At 43.4% G+C, this 25,589-nt stretch overlaps 1 protein-coding gene across 1 annotated transcript in view; it reads right to left on the reverse strand.

Moving 5' to 3' along the window:
- Nucleotides 1-14,608: 14,608 nt before the first annotated feature.
- Nucleotides 14,609-25,589, reverse strand: part of LOC309554107 (death-associated protein kinase 1-like) — a 98,135-nt gene continuing 87,154 nt past the window's right edge. Inside the window, exon 15 of the mRNA XM_082255653.1 lies at nucleotides 14,609-16,161. Coding sequence (XP_082111779.1) covers nucleotides 14,971-16,161 — 1,191 coding nt within the window. The 3' untranslated portion in view covers nucleotides 14,609-14,970. The remainder of the gene's footprint in view (nucleotides 16,162-25,589) is intronic.

Below are 25,589 nucleotides of genomic sequence, written 5' to 3' on the forward strand. Positions count from 1 at the left end.
ACCAGCTAATGTTGCCTTCCATTCGCATGGTCGGCATGATCGCGAATACCACGCCCCTGATGATGTTTGCTTATGGTGAAATGCGTTGGAAGGAGCTAGGTCACGTGACGTCGCTACGCTGGTTAGTTGGCCATACTGTTGAATAGAAACATCAGCTATGACTTACATGCGGTTATTATGCTTCTGTTTGAGTATTTTGGATCTTATCAATAAATAATTACTTATGAGTAATACTGCCCAATGAGGTATGTTTATGTTTATGGACTTTCGAGTTTCATGGACTTTCAATTATACTTTACGGATTTATTGGAATATTAATATTCCTTTTGATGTTCACAGCGCTACCTTTAAAGTGTTACACTGTTACTTTTATTTTGAAGTATCTGATACAATTTTCTGTTTTCATGCATTGTTGATCTCTTATAATTTAGAGATAACCCGCATCTGGTAGGGAGCTTGGGCACTATTTTGGTGTGCACCTGTGCACAGTGTGATTTGGACACATCAACTCTATGAGGGCAAACATTTTTTTCACTTATGAACTTTCACTTATGAGTTTTTGGCTCCATCTGTAGTAATTGTTTGGTCTGGTTTGTTCAGGGTTTCACAGGATGACAGTTTGACTGCTATCCATTGCTTCTGGAGGAAGTTTCCAGAATATGGGGCTGAGAGAGGCAAATGATTAGCCTGAATATTTATCATGTCCTAGGAAAATCCCTGGAGGGGAGGGGCTTGCAAGGAGATGGCTGAGGGGGGGGGTGATAAATAGTTTGGGACCCTGGAGAGAGTGTTCTTCACTCATCAGGGAGGGTTCTAAAGCCTCTGTGGCTGCTGCTCCCTGAGGCAGCCTGTGGGCTGCATAGCTCATCTTACAGGATCTGATCTTGAGAAGGATTGGGGTGTGTCTGGAGGAATTTGGAAATAGTGCAGCTGTCCTGGGGACTTGTGAGCACTGACCCTGAGTTGTGTTCTCTGATGACTGTGTGTTTTTGGAATGTGCAGTTGTGCTCATAAGTTTACATACCCTGGCAGAATTTATGATTTCTTGGCCATTTTTCAGAGAATCTGAATGATAACACAAAAACTTTTATTTCATTCATGGTTAGTGTTTGGCTGAAGCCATATATTATCAATCAACTGTGTTTACTAATTTTAACAACAGAAACTACCCAAATGACCCTGATCAAAAGTTTACATACCCTGGTGATTTTGACCTGATAATACGCACACAAGTTGACACAAAGGGTTTTTTTGAATGGCTATTAAAGGTAACCATCCTCACCTGTGATCTGTTTGCTTGTAATTAGTGTGTGTGTGTAAAAAAAAAGGTCAATACATTTCTGGACTCCTGACAGACCCTTGCATCTTTCATCCAGTGCCGCACTTAGCGTTTCTGGATTCTGAGTCACGGGGAAAGTAAAAGAATTGTCAAAGGATCTGCAGGAAAAGGTAGTTGAACTGTATAAAACAGGAAAGAGATATAAAAAGATATCCAAGGAATTGAGAATGCCAATCAGCAGTGTTAAACTCTAATCAAAAAGTGGAAAATGAGGGGTTCTGTTGAAACCAAACCACGGTCAGGTAGACCAACTAAAATTTCAGCCACAACTGCTAGGAAAATTGTTCGGGATGCAAAGAAAAACCCACAAATAACTTCAGGTGAAATACAGGACTCTCTGAAAATATGTGGTGTGGCTGTTTCAAGATGCACAATAAGGAGGCACTTGAAAGATGGGCTGCATGGTCGAGTCACCAGAAGAAAGTCATTACTATGCAAATGCCACAAAGTATCCGTCTTACAATACGCCAAACTGCACAGAGACAACCTTCTGGCACAAACTCATTTGGAGTGATGAGACCAAAATTTAGCTTTTTGACAACAACCATAAACGCTACATTTGGAGAGGGGTCAACAAGGCCTATGATGAAAGGTACACCATTCCTACTGTGAAACACAGAGGCGGGTGGCTAATGTTTTGGGGATGTGTGAGCTACAAAGGCACAGGAAATGTGGTCAGAATTGATGGCAAGATGAATGCGGTATGTTATCAAAAAATACTGGAAGAAAATTTGCATTCATCAGCCCAGAAGCTGTGCATTTGGACGTACTTGGACATTCCAACATGACAATGATCCTAACCACAAGGCCAAGTCAACCTGTCATTGGCTACAGCAGAATAAAGCGAAGGGCCTGGAGTGGCCATCTCACTCTCCTGACCTCAATATCATTGAGCCACTCTGGGGAGATCTCTAATGTGCAGTTCATGCGAGACAGCCAAAGAATTTACAGGAACTGGAGGCTTTTTGCCAGGAAGAATGGGCAGCTTTACCATATGAGAAGATAAAGAGCCTCATCCACAAATACTACAAAATACTTCAAGTTGTCATTAATGTTAAAGGGGGCAATACACAGGATTAAGAACTAGGGTATGTAAACCTTTGTAGGGTCATTTGGGTAGTTTCTGTTTGTCATTATGATTTAAAAAGAGTAAACACAGTTGACTGATAATAAATGGCTTCAGCCAAACACTAACCATGAGTGAAAGAAACGTTTTTGTGTCATCATTCAAATTCTCTGAAAAACCAACCAAGAAATCATACATTCTGCCAGGGTATGTAAACTTATCAGCACAACTGTAAGTGCCAGGGGTGGCTATAGACTGAGACAGCTCTTATAGGGTTTCAGAGTACTGGCCATTCCCCTGTGTCCAAAGCAAAATCTCTAAATGGGAGCCTAGGGAAAATTGTCCTGCTGTAGTGTGCAGCATTTTGGAGTATGCCACACCCTAACTCCCCTCCTGTTTAAAGTTCTTCAAGCATTAAATAACAAAAAGTCATCCCCTATGCTGATTTATTGGAGCTGGTGTTTATGGACAGGTGATGGTGGGGACAGGCAGTCTCTACTATTTGGGAACAACCAGTTTTTACCAGCATCCCCCTGCGGGGGTAGCACTACACACATTTTTTTTTTTATCTGCATTGGTTTGCTTTATTCTTTTAATTAATTATTGATTATTTATTTTTGCATATGTACTGTGCTGATTCTGACATTTTTCCATCTTTGCACCACTGAATAATATTTTTAAGGAATAGCACACCTATTTTTAGTTATTTCGTTTTGATCCTGCATTCAGACATTGGTGTGCTGCTCTCCCACGCTGGATATATGAAGTGTGGGTTTTTGGCTTATAGATCCCATAATGCATGGCTGCGGAAAATTCTTTGATTGATTTTAAATAATATGCACCATCTGAGCAGAATTTTACAAAAAGTTCCTTTTAATTTAATTCTTAGAAATTTTACTAAAAATAGTATCCATAAAATGCATGTTACTTTCACTTCGAGTTGTACATCACACTCAAGTATATTTATTCAAGAGGGAATTTACAAACTTTAAAAAAAAAAAAAGGAAATAGCAGTTACTGTTGTATCCTCTACTTCCCTTTCATGTGTTCAAAATTACCAAAAAAGAGAATTGAAAAATATGTATCTAAAAAAAATACTTCTTACAGGGTTTCCTAGAATACAACAGTAGCTCCTTCATTTTAAGAGATTTTATGATGTGGGCGTTTTAGAACTGACAAAAACCTTTGGACAAGTCCAGAACAGGATTCTATGTCCCAGCTGGCCTGGCAATGTCTTGGAATCTCTCAAGGGGAGCTAAGTGGGAGGACAAGCAAAGAAAACTGTTGATGTATTCTGTTGAATTACTTTAGATTTTTACAGGATGAAATGTCATATACTAGATAGCTTTAAAATACAGTAGGTGACTTTAATGGCACGTAACTATAAACCCAAGTGCAGTTGACTGTAATGATTCAAATGGTTATGGATTTGCAAACTGAAGGATCTAAAATGCAGCTTTTTGCGCTAAATATTTAAGAACATTAAGAAGAATATTACTACAGTAGACTCCTAATTTAGTAGTACTGACTGGTATAAAATGAATCAACTTGTAGACTAAGTGGCTTTTTTGTAAAGCAGTGAATGTGACATTCACCAAACATTCACTGCAGGTGTATCTTCCTTGTGCATGTGTCTCAATTGAATTACCTGTAGTGAACATTCATTCAGTGAATGTCACTGTGATGGTGTTCACCGTCACTGGAATTTAAGGACAGATGGGTGATGGTTTGAATTGCTTCATATTTGTCAGCAAGGTCATTTGTTCCCATTTGCCATGAGGTCTCTGGCCAGGAAGTACAACTCCTAATATGGTCATTCCAGGAAGTTCAATGAGGAGACGGACTGTCTGGCAATGTTGCTTTTGTCTGAGGTGGCTTTCCATTCACCTATTGTCGGGTGTGCTAATGAACTCACCTGTTGGCTGCTAGGGGATGTATTGACACTCAGAGTAATGTGTATTGGGGGCTCGTTAGGGAACTATTGTTCTGTGTCTGGCTATTGTGTACATTGATTGCCCCTTGGGGCTTTTGTCTCATTGCACATAACAGTCCTTCTGGTCAAGCTATCCAAGCTGGACCAATCCCCGCTGACTCATTTTCAAGTCCTCATTTGCATGGCTGGAGAGGACCTGAAGGGGGAACTGCAGGTACTTTGCAATTGACCAATGAGAGGGCGGTTGTTGGGGGCAGGATGTTCCAAATTCTGTATAAAAGCGTGCTGTGTTCTTCCAATAAGTGGTCTTCCTGTTTGAACTTACATACAGCCTGCTTGGTGTTTGTTCTAATGGATTCCGGACGGCACATAGCTGTAGTTCAGATCCCGGATCCTTGGTTGACCGAACCATCAGACGTGCAATCTGCAAGCTGACTCACTAGAAACAGAGGAGTGTCGGAGAGCGGAAGCGAACGAGCAAGGGTCTCGTCACATCGGTTGGCAGCGGTGGGATTTGCTCTCCAGTTACCGGGACACTCCAAACCACCACAGTCAATGACCAGCTATGCAGCATGCAGGAGAGCCACGCTGAAAGACTTACTTGAGAGCCGCGGAGGGACCGGTGGGACAAAGAGCAAGGCCACCCTGATCAGTGAGCTATCCGAGATGAATAAGAGGGATGGTGATGCAGGACCCCGGTCAGTTGAAGACTTATTTCAGCAACGAGTTTGAGAGCGGTTGGCATTATGTGGTGCTAATCCATCAGAGACCGCCATACAGAATGCCATTAGAGACATCCAGCTGCAGGATGAACGGCAAGAGAGGGAACGAGAGCGGCAACATGAGCAGAGAATGGCAGAAATACGGCAATCTGAGAAAACGCCTAAAGATGCAGCGACTTTCCGTAAGTTGCCCTTTCGGGCGTTCAAACTATTTAAGGAAGGAGAGGAGGAAATTGACGCATTCCTGCAGGACTTTGAGAGACTATGCCAGATACATGAAGTACTGTCCCAAGATTGGGTCGTCTTACTGGCGAGTAACTTAATTGGCAGAGCGGAGGATGCATATCGGGCCCTGGAGGACGAAGACGCTAAAGACTACGACCGGGTAAAAGAAGCTTTGCTAGCCCGATTTGCCATTATATCTGAAGCCAGCCATATAAAGTTTCGAGAATCCCGGAAACAAACCAACACAACATACGTGGAGTGGGCACATCGTCTGCAGCGGAACCTTAAGAGCTGGTTCCAGGGAAGCCACGCTCATACCATAGAGGACATCACCCAGCTAGTACTATTAGAACAGTTCTTTAACCACACCCCTCCAGTAGTACGGGATTGGGTGCGAGATAAACAACCACAGACGGTACAGCAAGCGGCTACTCTGGCCGATGAATATCTGGACTCTCGAAGGTCAGGCGAAAACTAGCGCTATCCACTATCTCGGCCCAGTTTACCAGCCTCTAAGCCGACTTCAGTACCTCCGTGGTCTGCCTCTAGACCCCCAGCCCAACCCTCCTACCGGACCTAAGTGCTATACCTGTAACCGAACTGGTCATCTGGAACGATATTGCCCTAGCCAATCCATGAGGTATCGAGAGACTAATCATCCATCCAGACCAGCGGCTCATTGCTACCAGAATGAGCCCAACCATCGAGATGTTCAGGAAGAGTTCGGCAAACTTTTCGAAGCAGATCCTGTCCAAGCTGCTGCCGGAGATAATCGGCAGCACCATCGCCAGGCAGTATGGGTTAATGGGCAGCCGGCCCAGGGACTCCGTGATTCCGGGGCTACGATTACCCTCATCCAGCCTCACATGATTCCCCAGTCAGCCCGGACCGGCTAGACTGTTGCAGTCAGGGTAGCAGGGGGCAAGGTGCTACGTTTATCCACTGCCCAAGTCCTCTTGGATTGGGGCTCAGGGGAGCGACATGTGCGAGTGGGATTACTACGCGAGTTACCTGCAGAAGTACTTTTGGGGAACGATTTGGGCCATTTAACTTCCTCGTATGCCCCAGAGGCCGCCATGGCCGTGACCACCAGACGTCAGAGCCAACTCCAAGGCAACTCCACTCCTATGGGGACCCAGGTAAGACCAAATCCTCCTACGTTACCCCGAATTGACAACACCGTGTCCTGGGATTCTCCCTCTGACGTTAGGCAAGAGACTCAGAGTGACCCAACTTTAGCGGGTTATCGGGACAGGGCGGGCAAGGATCCAGGTGGGGTGGGGGAAGACAGAATAGAGTGGGAGGGGGGGGTTTCTTTAACGTTACACTGAGGGAATGGGCACTGGGAAGCGACAGGGCCCCCACGTACAGCTAGTTGTACCCCAGAAGTACAGACGGGACCTATTGCGACTGGCTCATGACATCCCCTTGGCCAGACATTTAGGGATAGCCAAGACCTGGAGTCGGTTGTCTCACGCTTTCTTCTGGCCCAGATTACATGCTGAGGTGCGAGAATATTGCCGGACCTGTGAGACTTGTCAGAAAGTAAGGAAGACAGGGGATCACCCAAAAGCCTCGTTGCAACCCCTGCCAATTATTAGAGAACCCTTTAGCCGCATAGCGGTAGATATTATAGGCCCACTGGCCCGCCCCAGTGCCACCGGAAAGAAGTATATTCTTAAGGTGGTGGATTATGCCACCCACTACCCGGAGGCCATTCCCTTATCCAACATCCAGGCGGATACAGTAGCAGATGCCTTACTGTGGGTATTTATTAGGGTAGGGTTTCCCCAGGAGATATTGTCCGATCAGGGTACCCAGTTCACAGCTGAGCTGATGCAACAGCTCTGGCGTCTCTGTGGGATTAAACCTCTCCCTACTACCCTCAGACTAATGGGCTGTGTGAGAGATTTAACTGGACCCTGAAGCAGCTGCTTCGGGCCTTCGTGGAGAGTAGGAAGGATTGGGAGAAATACCTTCCCCATCTACTGTTTGCATATAGAGAGGTACCCCAAGAGTCCACAGGGTTTCCCCATTTGAGCTGTTATATGGGCGAAGGGTTAGGGGACCCCTTAGACTTAGTAAGGGCCCAGTGGGAGGGGGCAGAGGATCCGGAAGGCCTCCTCATCCTTAGTTATGTCTTGGAACTCAGGGAGCGACTGCGGGACCTTACTGAGCTAGTCCATGAGAATATGCAATCAGCCCAGAGTCAGCAGAAGGTTTGGTATGATCGGTCTGCCTGGAATCGCACCTTTTATATTGGACAGAAAGTCCTGGTACTAAAACCCCTGAAGCAAAATAAATTACAGGCCTCCTGGCAGGGCCCCTATCAGCTGGTAAAACAGCTGTGCGATACCACCTACGTGGTTGCCAGCTGTGCAGACACAAACATTAAGAGGACGTTCCACATTAATATGATGAAGGCCTTTAATGAGAGGGCTGAGGCAGTAGCCGCCATATGCGCTCCGGCCACCGGGGACTCTGAATATCTACCAATGCTGGAGCTTTCCGAAATCAATAACTGTTCCGGGGGGTGGAGGATATATGGCTAGGAGATAGATTAGGATCCCAAGAACGAGAACAGGCCAGAGAATTACTCCAGGACCGACAGGAGATGTTCTCGGCACTCCCTGGGTACACTCACATAGCTGTGCACAAGGTAGAGACTCCTGGGCAGAAGCCCCTGAGACAACCAGCCTATAGGATTCCCGGAGCAGTGCAAGAAGGGATGAGAGTGGAGATTAGGGAAATGCTTGAGTTAGGGGTGATCGAACCATTAGCAAGCCCCTGGGCGTCCCCTGTAGTATTAGTCCCAAAACGGGATGGCACGACCTGATTTTGTGTGGACTATAGGCGACTGAATGACTGTACTGTGACAGATGCCTACCCTATGCCCCGAGTGGACGAATTGCTGGACAAAATAGCCCAGAGACATTATCTGACGACTATTGACTTGTGTAAGGGCTACTGGCAGATTTCCTTGGACGCGGAAGCAATTCCGAAGTCGGCCTTCATCACCCTGTTCGGCCTTTACCAGTTTCTGGTGATGCCATTTGGGATGAAGAATGCTCCGGCTACCTTCCAGCGGATGATAGATGAACTCCTCGATGGTCTGCAAGATTTTGCATGTGCATATCTTGACGACATCGCAATCTATAGCCAGACCTGGGAGAAACATCTTAGACACCTGGGAATAGTGCTAGATAGAATCCGAGCCGCAAACCTGACCCTAAAGCCAGACAAATGTAATATCTGGATGTCTGAGGTGCAATATCTGGGACATAGAGTGGGATGTGGGAAGCAGAGGCCAGAACCTGCAAAAATAGAGGCCGTCCTAAACTGGCCGGTTCCCAGAACCAAGACCCAGGTACTTGCATTTTTAGGGACAGCAAGGTACTACAGGAAGTTTGTAGCCCACTATAGTGACATAGCCAAACCCCTAATGGACCTGACCAAAAAGACTCTCCCTAAACAGGTCCTGTGGTCCTCGGAGTGCGAGACAGCCTTTCATCAGTTAAAAACCACCCTAACGCAAGCTCCCATACTGGCGGCACCCAATCCTAACAAACGCTTTGTCGTTCATACAGATGCCTCCATGTTCGGACTGGGAGCTGTACTAAGCCAAATTGGTGAGAACGGGAAAGAGCACCCGGTGGTGTATCTCAGCCGCAAGTTGTTACCCCGGGAAGTTGGATATGCTGCCATGGAAAAAGAGTGTTTGGCCTTAGTCTGGGCTTTAAAGAAATTGCAGCCCTATGTGTATGGACGCTCTTTTACCGTCATGACGGACCACAATCCCTTGATATGGCTTAACCGGGTGGCGGGAGAGAGCAGGTGATTACTACGGTGGAGCCTGGCTTTGCAACCATACAATTTCACCATACAATATCGGCCAGGGCCTCAAAATGGGAATGCGGATGGGTTATCCCGGCAGACAGACCTGGAACCTTAAGACTACTTTTCCAACATCCTCGAGTTGACCCGTTCGGGGTCCCACTGTGGCTGTTGGACTGTTTCCCGAGGGGAAGATATGTGATGGTGTTCACCGTCACTGGAATTTAAGGACAGATGGGTGATGGTTTGAATTGCTTCATATTTGTCAGCAAGGTCATTTGTTCCCATTTGCCATGAGATCTCTGGCCAGGAAGTACAACTCCTAATATGGTCATTCCAGGAAGTTCAATGAGGAGACGGACTGTCTGGCAATGTTGCTTTTGTCTGAGGTGGCTTTCCATTCACCTATTGTCGGGTGTGCTAATGAACTCACCTGTTGTCTGCTAGGGGATGTATAGACACTCAGAGTAATGTGTATTGGGGGCTCGTTAGGGAACCATTGTTCTGTGTCTGGCTATTGTGTACATTGATTGCCCCCTGGGGCTTCGGTCTCATTGCACATAACAGTCCTTATGGTCAAGCTATCCAAGCTTGACCAATCCCTGCTGACTCATTTTCAAGTCCTCATTTGCATGGCTGGAGAGGACCTAAAGGGGAACTGCAGGTACTTTGCAATTGACCAATGGGAGGGCGGTTATTGGGGGCAGGATGTTCCAAATTCTGTATAAAAGTGTGCTCTGTTCTTCCAATAAGTGGTCTTCCTGTTTGAACTTACATACAGTCTGCTTGGTGTTTGTTCTAATGGATTCCGGAAGGCACATAGCTGTAGTTCGGATCCCGGATCCTTGGTTGACCGAACCATCAGACGTTGCGATCTGCAAGCTGACTCACTAGAAACAGAGGAGTGTCGGGAGAGCGGAAGCGAGCGAGCGAGCAAGGGTCTCGTCACAGTCACATTTACTGCTTTATAAATATACCTCTAAGGCTTCATGCACAATGCTGCTCCTAAACTCACGTTTAGGAGCTTTTTGCCTTTTTTTTGCCAAAGCCCCTGAACTCAACTCACTAAAAAACATTCACACATAAGCTTTTACCATAGTTTAGGAGCAGCAGTTTAAAGAAAGTCAAAGCTCTTTCTCCTGAAGGAAGAATTGCGTTCAGGAGAGGAGTTTTTGTGTATAAAAACCGCCAAACTTGGCTAAACGCATCTAAACGTGCCTAAGATCTAGGCGCGTTTAGCACTTCTGTGTTTATTCATTTTATTGGCCAAAATAAATTAAAAGTCTGGCCAAATAAACAAATAAATGTCCAAACACCAACTGCTGCTAAACTCTCCTAAACTGTTTTGAAAAAAAAAATGCAGCATAGCTGAGTTTTTTCGATTTCAAAACAAAGTTTATTGAGATGAAAGCATAACAGCATGGTATAACACAGTTCAAAACAAATTGGAACAAGGTACATGGTAAGACTTTAAGGACAACAGCAGCAACTACACTGAAACAGCTAGCACGTACAGGATACAGTGAAGACAAGTTAAATTAGTATAAAAAAAAAAAGAGCAACAAGGCTCAAAGCCAAAAGAAGAACTCACGTGGGCCATCATATGTGAAAGTACAGTCTGCACCCATCAGCTGCAGTTCCTGAGAACTAGTGGGGTTCCCTCCAGACTCTAGTTACCACATGTGAGAGAGCTTTTCAGCCACTGTCCCCAAACCCTGTCATATTTGTTGGGCAACCTCTATGACGATAAATCATTCTTTTATATGGGAGGGTGGAGTTGACTTCTGACAGCCATGCCTGTAAGGTAGAGGGCTGTGCATGCATCCACAGCTTTGCTATGAGCTTATGGGCGTGAAAGAGCGTTTCATGAAGAAATATGGTCAGAAATTTGTCAATATTATCATCGGGGAAGAGACCAAGGAGGCATGGCTTAGGGTCCAGTTGTTGAAGTGGGGAGCCCATATGGTCGTGTAGAAATGTGATTATCTGTAGCCAAAAGGACTGAATAGCAGGACATGTCCATAGTAAATGCATAAAGGTGCCTGGTTGCATATGGCATCTGGGGCAGTTTGAATCCATATCCACCCGATACTTGGAGGCTCTAAGAGGGGTTAGGTAGGACCTATGTAGGATGTACAGTTGTGTCAAGCGATCCGAGAGTTTGGGAGAGGACAATTTGCTGCTGTCGAGAATTGTGTCCCAGTCTGTCTTATTAAGAGGACCAGCATCACCCTCCCATTTTCCCTGCATCCCCCCAACCACTTTGTCAACTGCCTTGGAGCGTATCTCAAGATAAATTGCAGATATCAGTTTGGTTGGATCGTCCCCCATAACATTATCAAAGATTGGTATTTTGGACATGGCAGGGAACTGAACCGGGAACTGAGTCTGGAGCGCATCCCGTAACTGAAAATATCTGAAAAACATGTAGGGCGGCAAGCCAAATGTATCTTTCAGAGATTGAAAAGACCTCACTCCAGTCCCACAAATGACCAGGTGAAGGAATGTCACACCCCTAGCCGCCCAGATCTCAGCATCCAGAAGTAAGGACAGTTCAGCCAGGTGGGGGTTGTGCCAGAGGGGGGTATATCTATGAATATGTGTAAATTCCAATTTCTTAAGGTTCAGTTCCCAAACCCGTCTGTGTACTGCCACCGGGGAGTCAGGGGTAGTCATCTGGGGTGTCAGTCCATGGCCATGAAGTATTACTTGCAAGGGGGTGTGAGAAGCCCGATCCGGTCGTCCGCAAAACAGAGCGCGGTAGCGGTCAGCCTCAGAGTTATGGAAAAGGGTGAAAGTGGGACAATTGGGACACCAAGTAGTATGCATGAAAATCCGGCATAGCCACGCCTCCGCTTGTAGTTGGATTTTTAAGTGTAAGCCAGGGAAGTTTATGTCGGCTCCGTCCCCACACAAAGGAATTGAGAATGCTATCAATAACTTTAAATATTTTGAGGGGGATTGTGATTATTGAGTGCCAGAATACGTAGAGGAATTTGGGCAGAATGATTATCTTAAGGAGATTTACTCTACCTGTCTCTCCCAGGTGAAGCCTGGCCCAGGTTTGAACACGCAACTTTAGCATAGAGACGAGGGGCTCAATATTATCTGAAACATAGTCTGCAGGTATTAGTGACTAGCAGGCCTAGGTAATGTATCTGCAAAACCCTAGTTAACGGAAGCAGGGCAGAGGCATCCGTGGGGGGGAGGGGTCTAACGGCAGAATTTGCGATTTCACCCAGTTAATGTGCCGGACCGAGTGCTGCCCTAAGTCATTAAGAGTTTGGAGAGCGGCATGGAGCGATGGGCCAGTGTCCTCTAGGTATAGCAGCATATCATGCGCGTATAGGCCCACCGTCTCAGTAAGGGGTCCCATACGCAGGCCTTGCACACCGGAGTGTGCCCTAAGCGTAATGGCCAGGGGTTCTACAGCCACGGCATTTAACAGCAGAGACAGCGGGCAGCCTTGACAGGTACCACGGCTTAAAGAAAAAGGGTCCGACAACCAACCATTCACAGCCACTCTAGCAACTGGGCGGTAATATAGCAGTTTGACCCACCAAAGGCTAGAGGGGCCAAAGCCAAAGTTTGCTAAACATTCCCAAAGGTAACCCCACTCTACAGAGTCAAAGGCTTTAGCCGCATCTAGGGCCACCACCGCTCTAGTACCCATCTGATTGTGTTGCGCCTGAATATTGAGGTATAGGCGTTGAGTATTCATTGCCGTGTTTTTCACAGCATGAAACCCTTCTGGTCTGAGTGTATGAGGGAGAGGATAACACGACCAAGACATCTGGCAAGAACCTTAGCCGGGATCTTAATGTCAGCCTGTAAGAGGGAGATCGGGCGATAGGACTCAGGGTAGTGGGGGTCTTTGCTAGGCTTAGGAATCACAATAATAGTGGCTTCCTGCATCGAGTCTGGTAAGGTGTCGGTATCGTACGCGTGATTATAAAGTGTCAGTAGTTCAGAGGTTAAGACGTCTGAGTATGAGGCATAAAAGTCTAGGGGTATACCATCCGAGTGGATGTGGAGTCTCCTTTTAACATCCATGAAACGGGAACGCTGGTTTTGGACCTCGATGGAAAAGTCCGAAAATGCCATAACCTGCACATTCTGGTAGGGAATATTACCACGATCCCGGGTTAAGCGCAAGACCTTGACAAGATCACGTTAGTTCAAAAGTTTAGCAATAAAGGTCCTTGCTGGGGCTCCCTCAGGGGGCAGCGCGCAGGCATGCGGTGAGCCCTCTCAACTGCAAAAGTGGAAGAGAAGGCCAACAAATCTGATGTTACAGCGGCAGGCCTGTTCTCCAGGTCATCTTGTTTTTGAGCAAGCTGTTGCAGCTGCCTCTGCAGGGACTCAGCAGAGGTGGCTTTACGAGGCGGCGACATGGCGGGGATAGCGGAGGTAATGTACCACACGGGTCTGGTAGCAGTTAGAGAGGTTAGGGCATGCAGGATATTAGATGCAGGATCAACCGAGAGCGGAGCTCAGAGCATGTGCATCCTACTCTATTGCCGTCCAGGCCACACCCCCACATAGGTGAGTTTTTAACGCTGATTTCCTCTTGCCAGGAGAAACAGCATTTAAAATAAACCAGTGTGTCTGAGGCCTAAATGTTTGAATGAGGGCAATTGTCTTCCAACTGCAATAAATTAGAATAGGCATTTAAATCTATTATCAATTACAAGCCATTTTAAGAATAACTTTTCCTCTCTCCAGGGACTCTCCCTCCTCATTGGCTGAGATCACAGCCAGTGAACCAATGAGGAGAGAGAGGGGGTGGGGCTAAGCCATGGCTCTGTGTGTGAATGGACACACAGAGAACTGCCTCTAGAGCGAGCCTGCTTAGGTGCCCCCATAGCAAGCTGCTTGCTCTCGGGGCACTAGGCAAGAGGGAGGGGCCAGGAATATCGGCGGTGGGACCGAAGAAGAGGAGGATCGGGGCTGCTCTGTGCAAAACCAGTGTACAGAGCAGGTACGTATGACATGTTTATTATTAAAAAAAAAAAAAAAAAACAACTTGCCTTTAATATCACTTTAAGAATACAGTATGTGTACATATTTTATGCCACGAAAATGTATGCAAAATATGTGCATTGTGATACCTTACAAAAACTTGACATTCATTCTAAATAGCATAGGCTTAAAATGAAAAGTGCATAATGTAACCAGTAAAATATTAGGTATTATTCCTTATAAAATATTGCACACAGTGACATAAACCAAAAGGAAACAATTCTGTGGCCAGGATTCCCTTTATTTTCCTGCATCATCGGGGGCTAGATGCAAGAATCCAGTGCAAAAGGTAAAGAGGCGTAAATAGCAAATTTAACTCTGGGAATTGGGGGTATAAAGTTACTCTTTCACTAAAGGTAACCTCTACTTACAAATTATTTCATCATATGGTATGCCAGAGGGAGTTGGCTAGATGTATCACAGATTTACTTTAGGTCATTGAGAATCATAACTAAAAACTCTTTACACCCTAATGTCAGCCAACATGTTTTTTTCTTGGTTTCAGTAACAAATAGAGGGTTAGAACTAGTTGGGTTGTTATACCTGGCAGAGCACTTATATTTGGAAAATTTCCCTAGAGTTTAGAAGAGAAAATAATCTCACCAAAGCTTACACCAATAAGAACATTACATAGGTTCTAAACCCTCCCATCTCTGGAGAGATTCTGCTTATTTCTTGTCCCAGTAACCATACCCATTGAGGAAAAATCTCCCCAATAAACACACAAAAGCAATAATAACCCAACAGATGATCAACTACTTTCCCCGCTCTATCCAAAAAAAAATAACAAAAAACATTGGTCATAGTTGAAGTTGTATTCTTAGGTCACTCAGTTACATAAACGTATCATCATATTTTCAATCTCAGGTAGGCAATCTTCTCTCTTCAATGTGCTTAAAGTCTGCTTTAGCTGTGAAATAGTCACAGGATACCGATTTAAGACAAGTCTTGTTGGTGATAATCTTTTTTTTGTAGCTTCTTCCTCGATCTGTTTGACAATACTGATGGTTGCTTTCCCAAGCGATTCTGCCAGCCCTCTCCAATCATCTACAGTTGGACGTATCTTGTCCAGCAGGTCGCAAAGTGTTTCTAATGTTGAACCTTCAATAAAATGTGTGTAGCAATTCCATCCAAGATGGTGTAACATTCTTGTGTCATGCTGTGGAAACAAGACTTCCCATGTTCGAACATTATTACCACAAAGGGCAGCATTGTTCTTTTCAGCATTCAGGATCTGGTCAAAACTATATCCTTTGATTTCTTCAGTTATGCCAGATTGCATTGATAGTTGATGTTCCTCATCACAATTTGCACATAATGCCTCAGTTATATCATGTAGATCAATAGGACAAAGGTGCAACTTTTCATAGCTTTGATCCAACCCATTCCTAAGAAGGGTCTCAACTTCTTTTTCTATCTTCTCCAAGAGATTGTAACAGTCACCCTCTTTGTTTTTGTCTCCCCAGCATCCAATTAGGTATAAAGATCTCTTGTCTTCCGAGACCTCAATTCTTACCTGAGCCTCTGTGACTAACAGTGCTCCTTCCTTCCACAGTTTACATATGTCTTTTCCCAAAATGCGAATAAGTTGAATCTGAAGTCTGCCAACAAAGAAATGACTAAAAAATATTCTGCTGTCATTTTTCCAGCGATATACTACCCCTCGCAGATTTTCCCATCTTCGTCTCTGAAGTCCCCCTCTTCTCAACCAAGCTGGCACAACATAATCCCCTTCTGTTGTCCTTAAAAGGAGTTCCAATGTCTCCAGCAACTCCAAAACAGCCATAGCATCTCCTTCACCAACAGTCAACTCGAGGGCTCCAACCACCTGCTCAAACCTCCATAATTGATTGTCTGTTCCGGATGCGGGGCTCAAAGCAAAATTGCCAAATCTAGCAAAGATTTTCTGTAGGAGCCAGTTCATGTCCAAGATAATCACACCTGATGGCGCTGGAACCATAGAGCCTTGATTGGCTGATAAGATTATTCTGGAAGAACCATACTGAGGCAAGTACAGCAACTGTTAAAAAAGAGAACAAAGATCAAGCAACAATTTAAAAACAGATATTATTTAAAGTAGCCTTCATCAAATTGTTCTAACTATGTTTCTCTTTGCTGTTATCCTAAAAATTGCAATCCCTCAATTGTGACTCCACTAGTTATCCTTCTCTGCAGCAATTGTTCATGTTTTTTTCTACCATGCTTTAATTCAGAGTACTCAAGCTTTGTTCTTGTTTTCTCATCCATCCCTTAGCATGTTTCCTCTGCCAACCTTATTGTCCCTAGTCTCCTTCTCTGCACCCTATATTTCTCTTACCATGTGTAATCAGCAGAGTTGTATAAAGTACTCGAAACCCATACTTGAGTAAAAGTACAAGTGCTCGATCAAAAAGTGACTTGAGTAGAAGTACTAAAGTATTCAACATTTTTTGTACTTAACCACTTAAGCCCCGGAGGATTTGGCTGCTAAAGGACCAGGGGTTTTTTTGCGATTTTTTACTGCGTGACTTTAACGGACAATTGCGCGGTCGTGCGACGCTGTACCTAAACGAATTTGACGTCCTTTTTTTCCCACAAACAGAGCTTTCTTTTGGTGGTATTTGATCACCTGTGCGATTTTTTGATCACGCGCTATAAACAAAAAAAGAGCGTAAATTTTGCAAAAATAACAATATTTTTCACATTTTTTTATATGAAATTCCCCCAAAAAAAAAGTAAAAATCAAAATTTTTTAACATTTTTCGGCCAATTTGTTTTATGCTACCTATGTTTGGTAAAAAAAATCGCAAAAAGCGTATTTTGATTGGTTTGCGCAAAAGTTATCGCGTTTACTAACAAAGAGAGAGATTTTTGTCATTTTTGGTGTTTTTTTTTTTTAACGCGTAATGGCGGCGATCTGCGATTTTTTTTTCGGTACTGCGACATTGCGGCGGACAGATCGGACCCTTGACTGACATTTTTGACACTTTTGGGGTTACCAGTGACATTACTGCAGTAATCAGTGCTATACATATGCACTGTTACTGCAAAAATGACACTGGCAGGGAAGGGGTTAACTTTATTGGACAGGGAGGGGTTAAGTGTGTCCTAGGGGCGTGCTTTCTACTGTGTAGGGACATTGCTATTGGTGTAAAAGCAAAGATCAACCGTTCTACATAGTAGAACGGTCAGATCTTTACTTTTACACAGGGAGAACTGACAGGCAGCTTGTTTACACAAGCTGCTCTGTCTTTCTCCCTTCACAGGAGCGATCGCAGTGTGACTGGCGGACATCGAGTCCGCCGGTCACACGCACTGACTTGCCTGTGAACGAGCCGCGGCGGGCGCGCGCCTCGGCGGGTGCGCGCCCGCTCGCTATAGGCTCGCAAGTCAGTGACAGGCGAGTGACGTACCGATACGTCACTCTGCCTGGCCGGGGCTGACCGCCGCAGTATATAGTCGTGCGGCGGTCAGCAACCGGTTAAGTATTGCAAGTAGTTTTTTAAAAAATTTTGCTACTCAAGTACTGAAAGTAAAAGTACCAGTAGTTTTGGAAAAAAAATTTCTACTCAAGTACCGAAAGTGAAAGTACAAGTACTGTGTTATGTAGTTATTAAAGAAAGAACTCAAAAGTTTGAACATCATATTGTTTTTTATTATTTCAAATGCAGCTTTTATTTATACATACAGTAGCTTTTATTTTCGTATGCGCTGATAATACACATGTTTTGAGCTTCATGAAACCTGCCATCTACTGTTCTGGCAGTGGTAATTTTTATAATAGTAACGAGTAACTATGCAGCACAAAAAAAAAAATATCGGAGTAGAAGTATTGAAATCATTGAAAAAATGTAGTGAAGTAAAAGTGGAAGTAGGAGAAAAAAATTCTACTCTAGGAAAGTACAGATACCGCCTTTCGGTACTTAAGTACAGTAGTGAAGTAGTTCTACTTAGTTACTATACATCTCTGGTAATCAGAATACTTTCCTTTCTGTGCTCTTTTCTTCTAGTGTAAATGTGAGATCTGAGGTCTTTTTGAGGTGCTGTCATGCTTATTTCTGTTACAAGGGATGTTTATATTCCTTGTAATAGGAATAAAAGTAATAAATTAAAAAAAAAAAACTGTTTAAAATAAAAAAATAAGAAATAAAATAAATAGGAAAAAAAATTAAAGCGGCCCGTCCCTGCAGAAGCAAACGCATAAGCCACATATGTAAACGGTGTTCAAACCACACATGTGAGATATTGCCGCGAACGTTAGAGCGAGAGCAATAATTTGAGCCCTAGACCTCCTTTGTAACTCTAAGCTAGTAACCTGTAGAAGTTTTTAAAATGTCGCCTATGGGGATTTTTAAGTACCAATGTTTGTCGCCATTCCGCGAGCGTGCGCAATTTTGAAGCATGACATGTATTAAAAGTAATAAATTAAAAAAAATGTTTAAAATAAAAAAATAAAAAATAAAATAAATAGGAAAAAAAATTAAAGCGCCCCGTCCCTGTTAGATCGCGTGCAGAAGCAAACACATACGCAAGTCGCAGTCACATATGTAAACGGTGTTCAAACCACACATGTGAGGTATTGCCGCGATCATTAGAGCGAGAGCAATAATTTGAGCCCTAGATCTCCTTTGTAACTCTAAGCTGGTAACCTGTAGAAGTTTTTAAAATGTCGCCTATGGGGATTTTTAAGTACCAATGTTTGTCGCCATTCCGCGAGCGTGCGCAATTTTGAAGCATGACATGGTGGGTATCTATTTATTCGGCGTAACATTATCTTTCACATTATTGAAAAAAATTGGGCTAACTTTAATATTTTCTTATTTTTTTATTCAAAAAAGTGAATTTTTTCCAAAATAAATTGCGTTTGAAAGACCGCTTCGCAAATGCGGTGTGATAAAAAATATTGCAACGATCTCCATTTTATTCTCTAAGGTCTCTGCTAAAAACTATATATATAATGTTTGGGAGTTCTAAGTAGTTTTATAGAAAAAAAAACTGATTTTACCTTGTAAACAACAAGTGTCAGAAAAAGGCCTGGTCCAGAAGTGGTTAAGGCCCTTTTCACACTTGTGCGGCGTAAAAGTCGCGCAATTGTGACGCAATTTTACCGCAAATTTTTTTCTGTGATTTTAACTGGGCTTGAAGCAATGCCTATGTCTTTGGACCTCACAATGCATCAAAGTCAGACCAAAGTAGTGCAGGGACAACTTTGAAGTTGTTGCAACTTGAAGTCGCACAGATATGAATGGTACTCAATTTGAAATTATGGAGTGAGACTTGTCATGCGACTTTGCAGTCCCAAAAGGGAGGACAAGTCACACAAGTGTGAAAGAGGTCTTAGTCTACGTTTCCACTATTGCAACTTAGAGTTCGACTTGATGAAAATTTGATCCAACTTTATACTCTCTGGATCAAAGTCGCATCAAAAGTTGCATCAAAGTAGTGCAGGTACCTTTTTAAAGTCACTGATTTTCATCCCCTAGATGGGAACGGGTGCCATTAAAATGGGCTGTGACTTTTCATGCAACTTTGTGTGTCCAAAGTTGCATGACAAGTCACACTAGTGGAAATGGAGCTTTACTCTACATTTCCACTATTGCGATTTAGAGTGCGAGTTTGGCGTGACTTTGATCCAACTTTACACTCTCTGGATCAAAGTCACATCAAAAACTGCATCAAAGTAGTGCAGGCACCTTTCCAAGGTCGCTGATTTTCTAAGTTGCATAGATGGGAACGGGTGCCATTGAAATCAATGGGCTGTGACTTTTCATGCGTTTTTGTGTGTCCAAAGTCACATGACAAGTCACACTAGTGGAAACGGAGCCTTAGTCTACATTTCCACTATTGTGATTTAGAGTGCGATTTTGCTGCAACTTTGATCCAACTTTACACTCTCTGGAGTAAAGTCGCATCAAAAGTTGCATCTAAGTAGTGCAGGCACCTTTTCAAAGTCGCTTATTTTTTTTTCATTTTCAATATTTTATTTAGAAAGGCATAACAGTGGAAAAGTGCACATTTGTCAGAAAGGAACAACAATCACAAGATTTGAATGCTAACAGTACAAAACATACATTTAAGACCGAGTTTAACCAAGTGCCAATAACAACCCTAAAGCCAGCCCCCGCATCTGGGAGAAGGCCCTCCGCATGGGTCTGGGACACATCAAAATAAGGCAATTTACCGTACAGAAAAATGTCGGTAAGATAATTGTTCTTTCCCAACTGTCACTCCCAAGCCTTTTTAAGGTGTCAGAGACATGAAAGAAAGGAAAACATAGTGCAGAGCAGAAACTTAGAAGGGAGATAGAGAAGGTAAGAAACAGATAGGAGCCAGATAGAGGGGAGGGGGACGCTGATTTTTTTAAATCCGCGTAGATGGGCACGGGTGCCATTGATTAATCGCACTAGTGGACATATAGACTTAGTGTGGTTGCCTGTACTATGATCATTGTAGACTGTGAGCTAAGACCCCCGAGAACTTCCAGCTACACTGACAGTCCCCGTCCCCCTTCCCCCGTGTCCAGCTTCCTTCTCCTATGGTAGTCTGCATTCAATGCCCAGCACAGCTATACTGTATATGTGCCCCTCCCCCGTGTCCTGTGTGGATTATTTCTTAATTTTCTCATGAATTGGAATGTACAATGCATCCTTACTGATGAGAGAACACTGGATGGGAACCTATGATCAGCTCCTCCCATTTTGTATACACCCACTGGCTACACAGGAACAGTTCCCCTCCCTTGAAGTGATGTCACTAGCTCTCAGTAACCACACCCACTTGCTTCTATTGGACTCAGCAGGAAGTGGAATTGAAGTCATGTGACAGCACTGAAAACTGCAAAATTCAGGTAAAAAAGGCTGAACTCCGCTCACATTAATGATTGCAGGGGAGAATTTAAGGTATTAGGCTGGACTTCCGCTTTAAGCTTACTTCCAGGAAGCAGCACTTAAGACAGGTAGCTCCTAATGCAGAGGTGGAGGAGTAGGAGTTTGGGAGAGGAGACACCAGTCTGAGTGCTGCATGGCTGTTGGAAGCCGCTTAAACAACTGAATCTGGACTTTACTAACTTTAGGTTAATCCACTGTGAAATTTGCACGTGTTATGTTTCATTTGTGCCGCAGAGAAGTGGACTTTTGTTTTGTGTTGCTGAAGATAAGCTATTTTTTATGTTTGCTGCTGGATGCTCTGTTTTTATTTGCCTTAAAGAAAATAAAGGCTTTTTATGTTTAAGGCCCGATTAACACTGATGGGACAATTGCTCTGACTTTGGAGCACATGTCGCATCAGAAGTCGCAGTGCAATGGAACCATTCTAATCGGTGCAAGCTCCAACTTAGAAAAAGGTTCCTGCACTACTTTTGGTCCTACTTCGGTACGACTTGCATTGACTTCTGTTAAAGAAGTCGTGCCGAAGTTGCGCTGGGATTTGACTTCAAAGTCATGGCAGTTTGAACCGGGGCTAAGAGACACAGCTTTGCATGTGATCCCGAAGCACTATAACTGTGGCTATACCCATGATGTTTACCTAATATTCCTGCGCCCGATATACTCCTTATGCTCTCTTCATATATGTGCTAGGCAGCTCTATCAATACAGTGTCGATAGGGGAATCCCTCCTGGCAAGCAATTGTCTTCTCCCAGCAGGGGGGAAAGCTGTACCTGCCGGTGGCGGGAGAAGACAGTGATTATTGCTAGCGGCTATAGCAGCTGCTTGTGATAATCGGAAGTGAATCCAGCAGGCTTGTTGTACCCAAGTTGATTGATTGATCAACTTGGTACATTTACATACCTCCCAACTTTCTGAGATGGGAATGAGAGACACTTACTAGCAAAAGTATTTAGGTATAGGGCACACCTCTTGCCACACTCCCTTAAAGGAGAATTATACAAAAAATGATTGGTTAAATCCACAAGTGTTTTTTTGTTTGTTTTTTACCACCACTATTCCTTTATATTGGCTTTTGGAATTTACAGATGCTGCAATTTAGAAGTTGAATGAAAGATTTTGCATTGTAAAACACTTTTGGAAAGATAAAAAGTGCATATTGTATATACAACTATATAAATCAGACCAAAATGAGGGACAAATGAAAGGAAAGAGGGGCATAGGGACTTTGTTCAAAATGAGAGACAGTCCCTCAAAATCAGTTCCTGCTGAACCGGCCGAGATTCGAATAGTGTATGGCCGGCCTTATTCTTCCTGCTGAACCGGCCGAGATTCAAATAGTGTATGGCCGGCCTTATTCTTCCTGCTGAATCGGCCGAGATTCGGACAGTGTATGGCCGGCCTTATTCTTCCTGCTGAACCAGCCGAGATTCGGACAGTGTATGGCCGGCCTTATTCTTCCTGCTGAACCTGCCGAGATTCGAACAGTGTATGGCCGGCCTTATTCTTCCTGCTGAACCGGCCGAGATTCGGACAGTGTATGGCCGGCGTTATTCTTCTATTCTTTGATGCCTCTTTCTTTTTCCCCCCAGTGTTTTCTCAAATGTCTTTTACCTGTGCTCTCTGTTTGGCCCAAACTTCTCACACTCTCTAGTAGTGCCTTCTCTTTTCACCTCATGTACCAATGTGCAGTGTCTTCTAAGCTAGACTATCAGTTCATGAGGCTGCTGTCACAAACACATACATTCATTTATGTCCTTTTCCACACTTCTCCCACAAGTAAATCTGGAATTGTATCTAAATAAAAGTTTATTTGAATGTAAAATCAGATAGTAGACTGTATATAAAGACCAGTCTTTGCGTACAGTCTTCCATCTGATTTTACACTGGAATAAACTTATATCAGGCCTATGACATCTGATTGTGGTGCTTCAATTCTAGATTCACTCATTTCAGTCACATCCCAAGGTAAATGTGGAAGCTCTTCAGTGTGCAGAAACCACTAGTATATATGAATATTAACAACCCCTCCACACTATTGGATAATAATTTTAAAAAAATACACTCTGGATTCAGCACCATTCATTAACTAATAAAAGTGATTAATCAGCGCTAACCAATAAAAAACGAGTGACCCCAATTAATTGCTAAATAGCCAGATAAGGGGACCGATGGCTGCCAACATAAAAGTGCATTCACCTAACACCAAAACGATCCGAAAAAATATATAAAAATGTAGCGCCAAAGGATAAATACAATAAATATACAAAAAATATGTGTGTCAAATGACAAAACATATATATCTGTGAATGAATAAATACATATAGAAATGTAGCACAATAAAGGTGCAAGTGCTCTTGAATAATGTGATAATACAATAATCCAGGTGATAAGAACTATTTCAGTGGATAAAACAATTTATGTAATAAATGACTATTGTCACAATAAGTGCTCGTGCAAATAAATATAGATCACACATATGCATACACTAGTGTAAATAGAAATAGGTGCAAAAGTCCATAAAAGTGGATAATATCGTCTATGCTGTGTTGCTATCAAGAGACCAAGTGCTGGTGCTTGAATAAATTAAAGTGCCTTGGTGCATAAATAGTAAAGCTGGCCGCTTCTGGTTTGGCTCACAAGTTATAATGAACCAAACCCGCTTTTTGCACACACAGGTGCCAATAGGTATAGATGGGTAGCTTCCTCCTGTCCTCCCTCTGGATAAAGGTGCTTCAGGTAAGATAAAAATGGCCAGGTCCGCAGTGTCGCTGACACAATGAAGGGGATAGGGTGGTCACCTCCTCACACTCCTCTCTCCACCATCATGATACGATATATGTATAAAATAAACACAGCGATATAGTGCTCTCTAAAACAACTAGTTTATTGGGGTAAAATAAAACAGCAAAACACTCACATGAACTGGCACTCAGCCAGTGCGGGCATGGACAGCGATATGGGTGCTACAGCGTGTGCAGGATCCTCCCCCGTACGCGTTACGTCAAAACCACGACTTCCTCAGCAGGGAACCACCACTCATGTGAGTGTTTTGCTGTTTTATTTTACCCCAATAAACTAGTCATTTCAGAGAGCACTAGATCGCTGTGTTTTTTTTTATACATGTATCATATTGATGAGGAAAAGGGAAGCAGCCATTTTGTTTATTAAATATTTACTTATTATCGGGCATGGATTTGTGATTAAGCAGATATATTGGATATATATTGTGTGAGAAGTCATATTTTAGAGCAGCTGTTGTGTTCAGCCCTTCATTTGCAAGATTGGTATCTCAAGTCTTTAAAGATTTGTTCAAGGAACGAAACTAGAAGTCACACATCTATGTGAATGGCCGTCCGCATACCAAAAGACTCCAAAATGTCAACAGATGGAACTTCAAAAGAAATTAGATAGCTAGGTGCCACCCATTGTAGTGTATAAAAGTGTATTACAAACCCTAGCCAGTTAGAGCAATGTTCATTAAGCCAACAGAATGTAATGTGATTGACTTGCTCTCCAAACATGTCATTTTATCTACATGTTTGTCTAAATAAATATAATTTTCATTCTGGCTACAACAGTCAAAATGTTATTGAAACCCGTGAGTTTTGGGATTACCCTTACAGTATCATGATGGTGGAGAGAGGAGTGTGAGGAGGTGACCACCCTATCCCCTTCATTGTGTCAGCGACACTGCGGATCTGGCCATTTTTATCTTACCTGAAGCACCTTTATCCAGAGGGAAGACAGGAGGAAGCTACCTATCCATACCTATTGGCACCTGTGTGCGCAAAATGCGGGTTTGGCTCATTATTTTATAACTTGTGAGCCAAACCAGGAGGTGAGCAGCCAGCTTTTCTATTTATGCACCAAGGCACTTTAAGTTATTCAAGCAGCAGCACTTGGTCTCTTGATAGCAACACAGCATAGACGATATTATCCACTTTTATGGACTTTTGCGCCTATTTCTATTTACACTAGTGTATGCATATATGTGATCTATTTTTAATTTTCACGAACACTTATTGTGACATTAGTCATTTATTACATAAATTATTTTATCCACTGAAATAGTTCTTATCAACTGGATTATTGTATTATCACATTATTCAAGAGCACTTGCACCTTTATTGTGAAACATTTCTATATGTATTTATTTATTCACAGATATATATGTTTTGTCATTTGACACACTTTGCGTATATTTATTGTATTTATCCTTTGGCGCTACATTTTTTACATATTTTTTTGGACCATTTATTTACTGCCTCAAGCACCCAAACGTCCTCCATATCAGCCCCTTTCTTCGATAGAACCAGACTTCCAAACAAAAGTGAGCTATCAAAGTCTGATGTTTCATTACACTGTGTCTGTACCTGGTAGATACAGGGCAAAGAACTTAGTTTACCTCACAGGAGGGACCTTAAGGCTGGGTTCACACCTAATACCTATGCATTGATCCGGTGCGTCTCTGTTCTCAGTTTCAGGGACAAATCAGGCCCAAATTTTTGCCTGAATTCAGGCCTGAAACTGAGCCTAAGCATAAGTTTGAACCTAGCCTCAGAAATGACATATGGGGTCTTT

The sequence above is a fragment of the Pelophylax lessonae genome, assembly GCF_965119305.1.
Source record: "Pelophylax lessonae genome assembly, chromosome: 4".
In the NCBI taxonomy this organism is placed as follows: domain Eukaryota; kingdom Metazoa; phylum Chordata; class Amphibia; order Anura; family Ranidae; genus Pelophylax; species Pelophylax lessonae.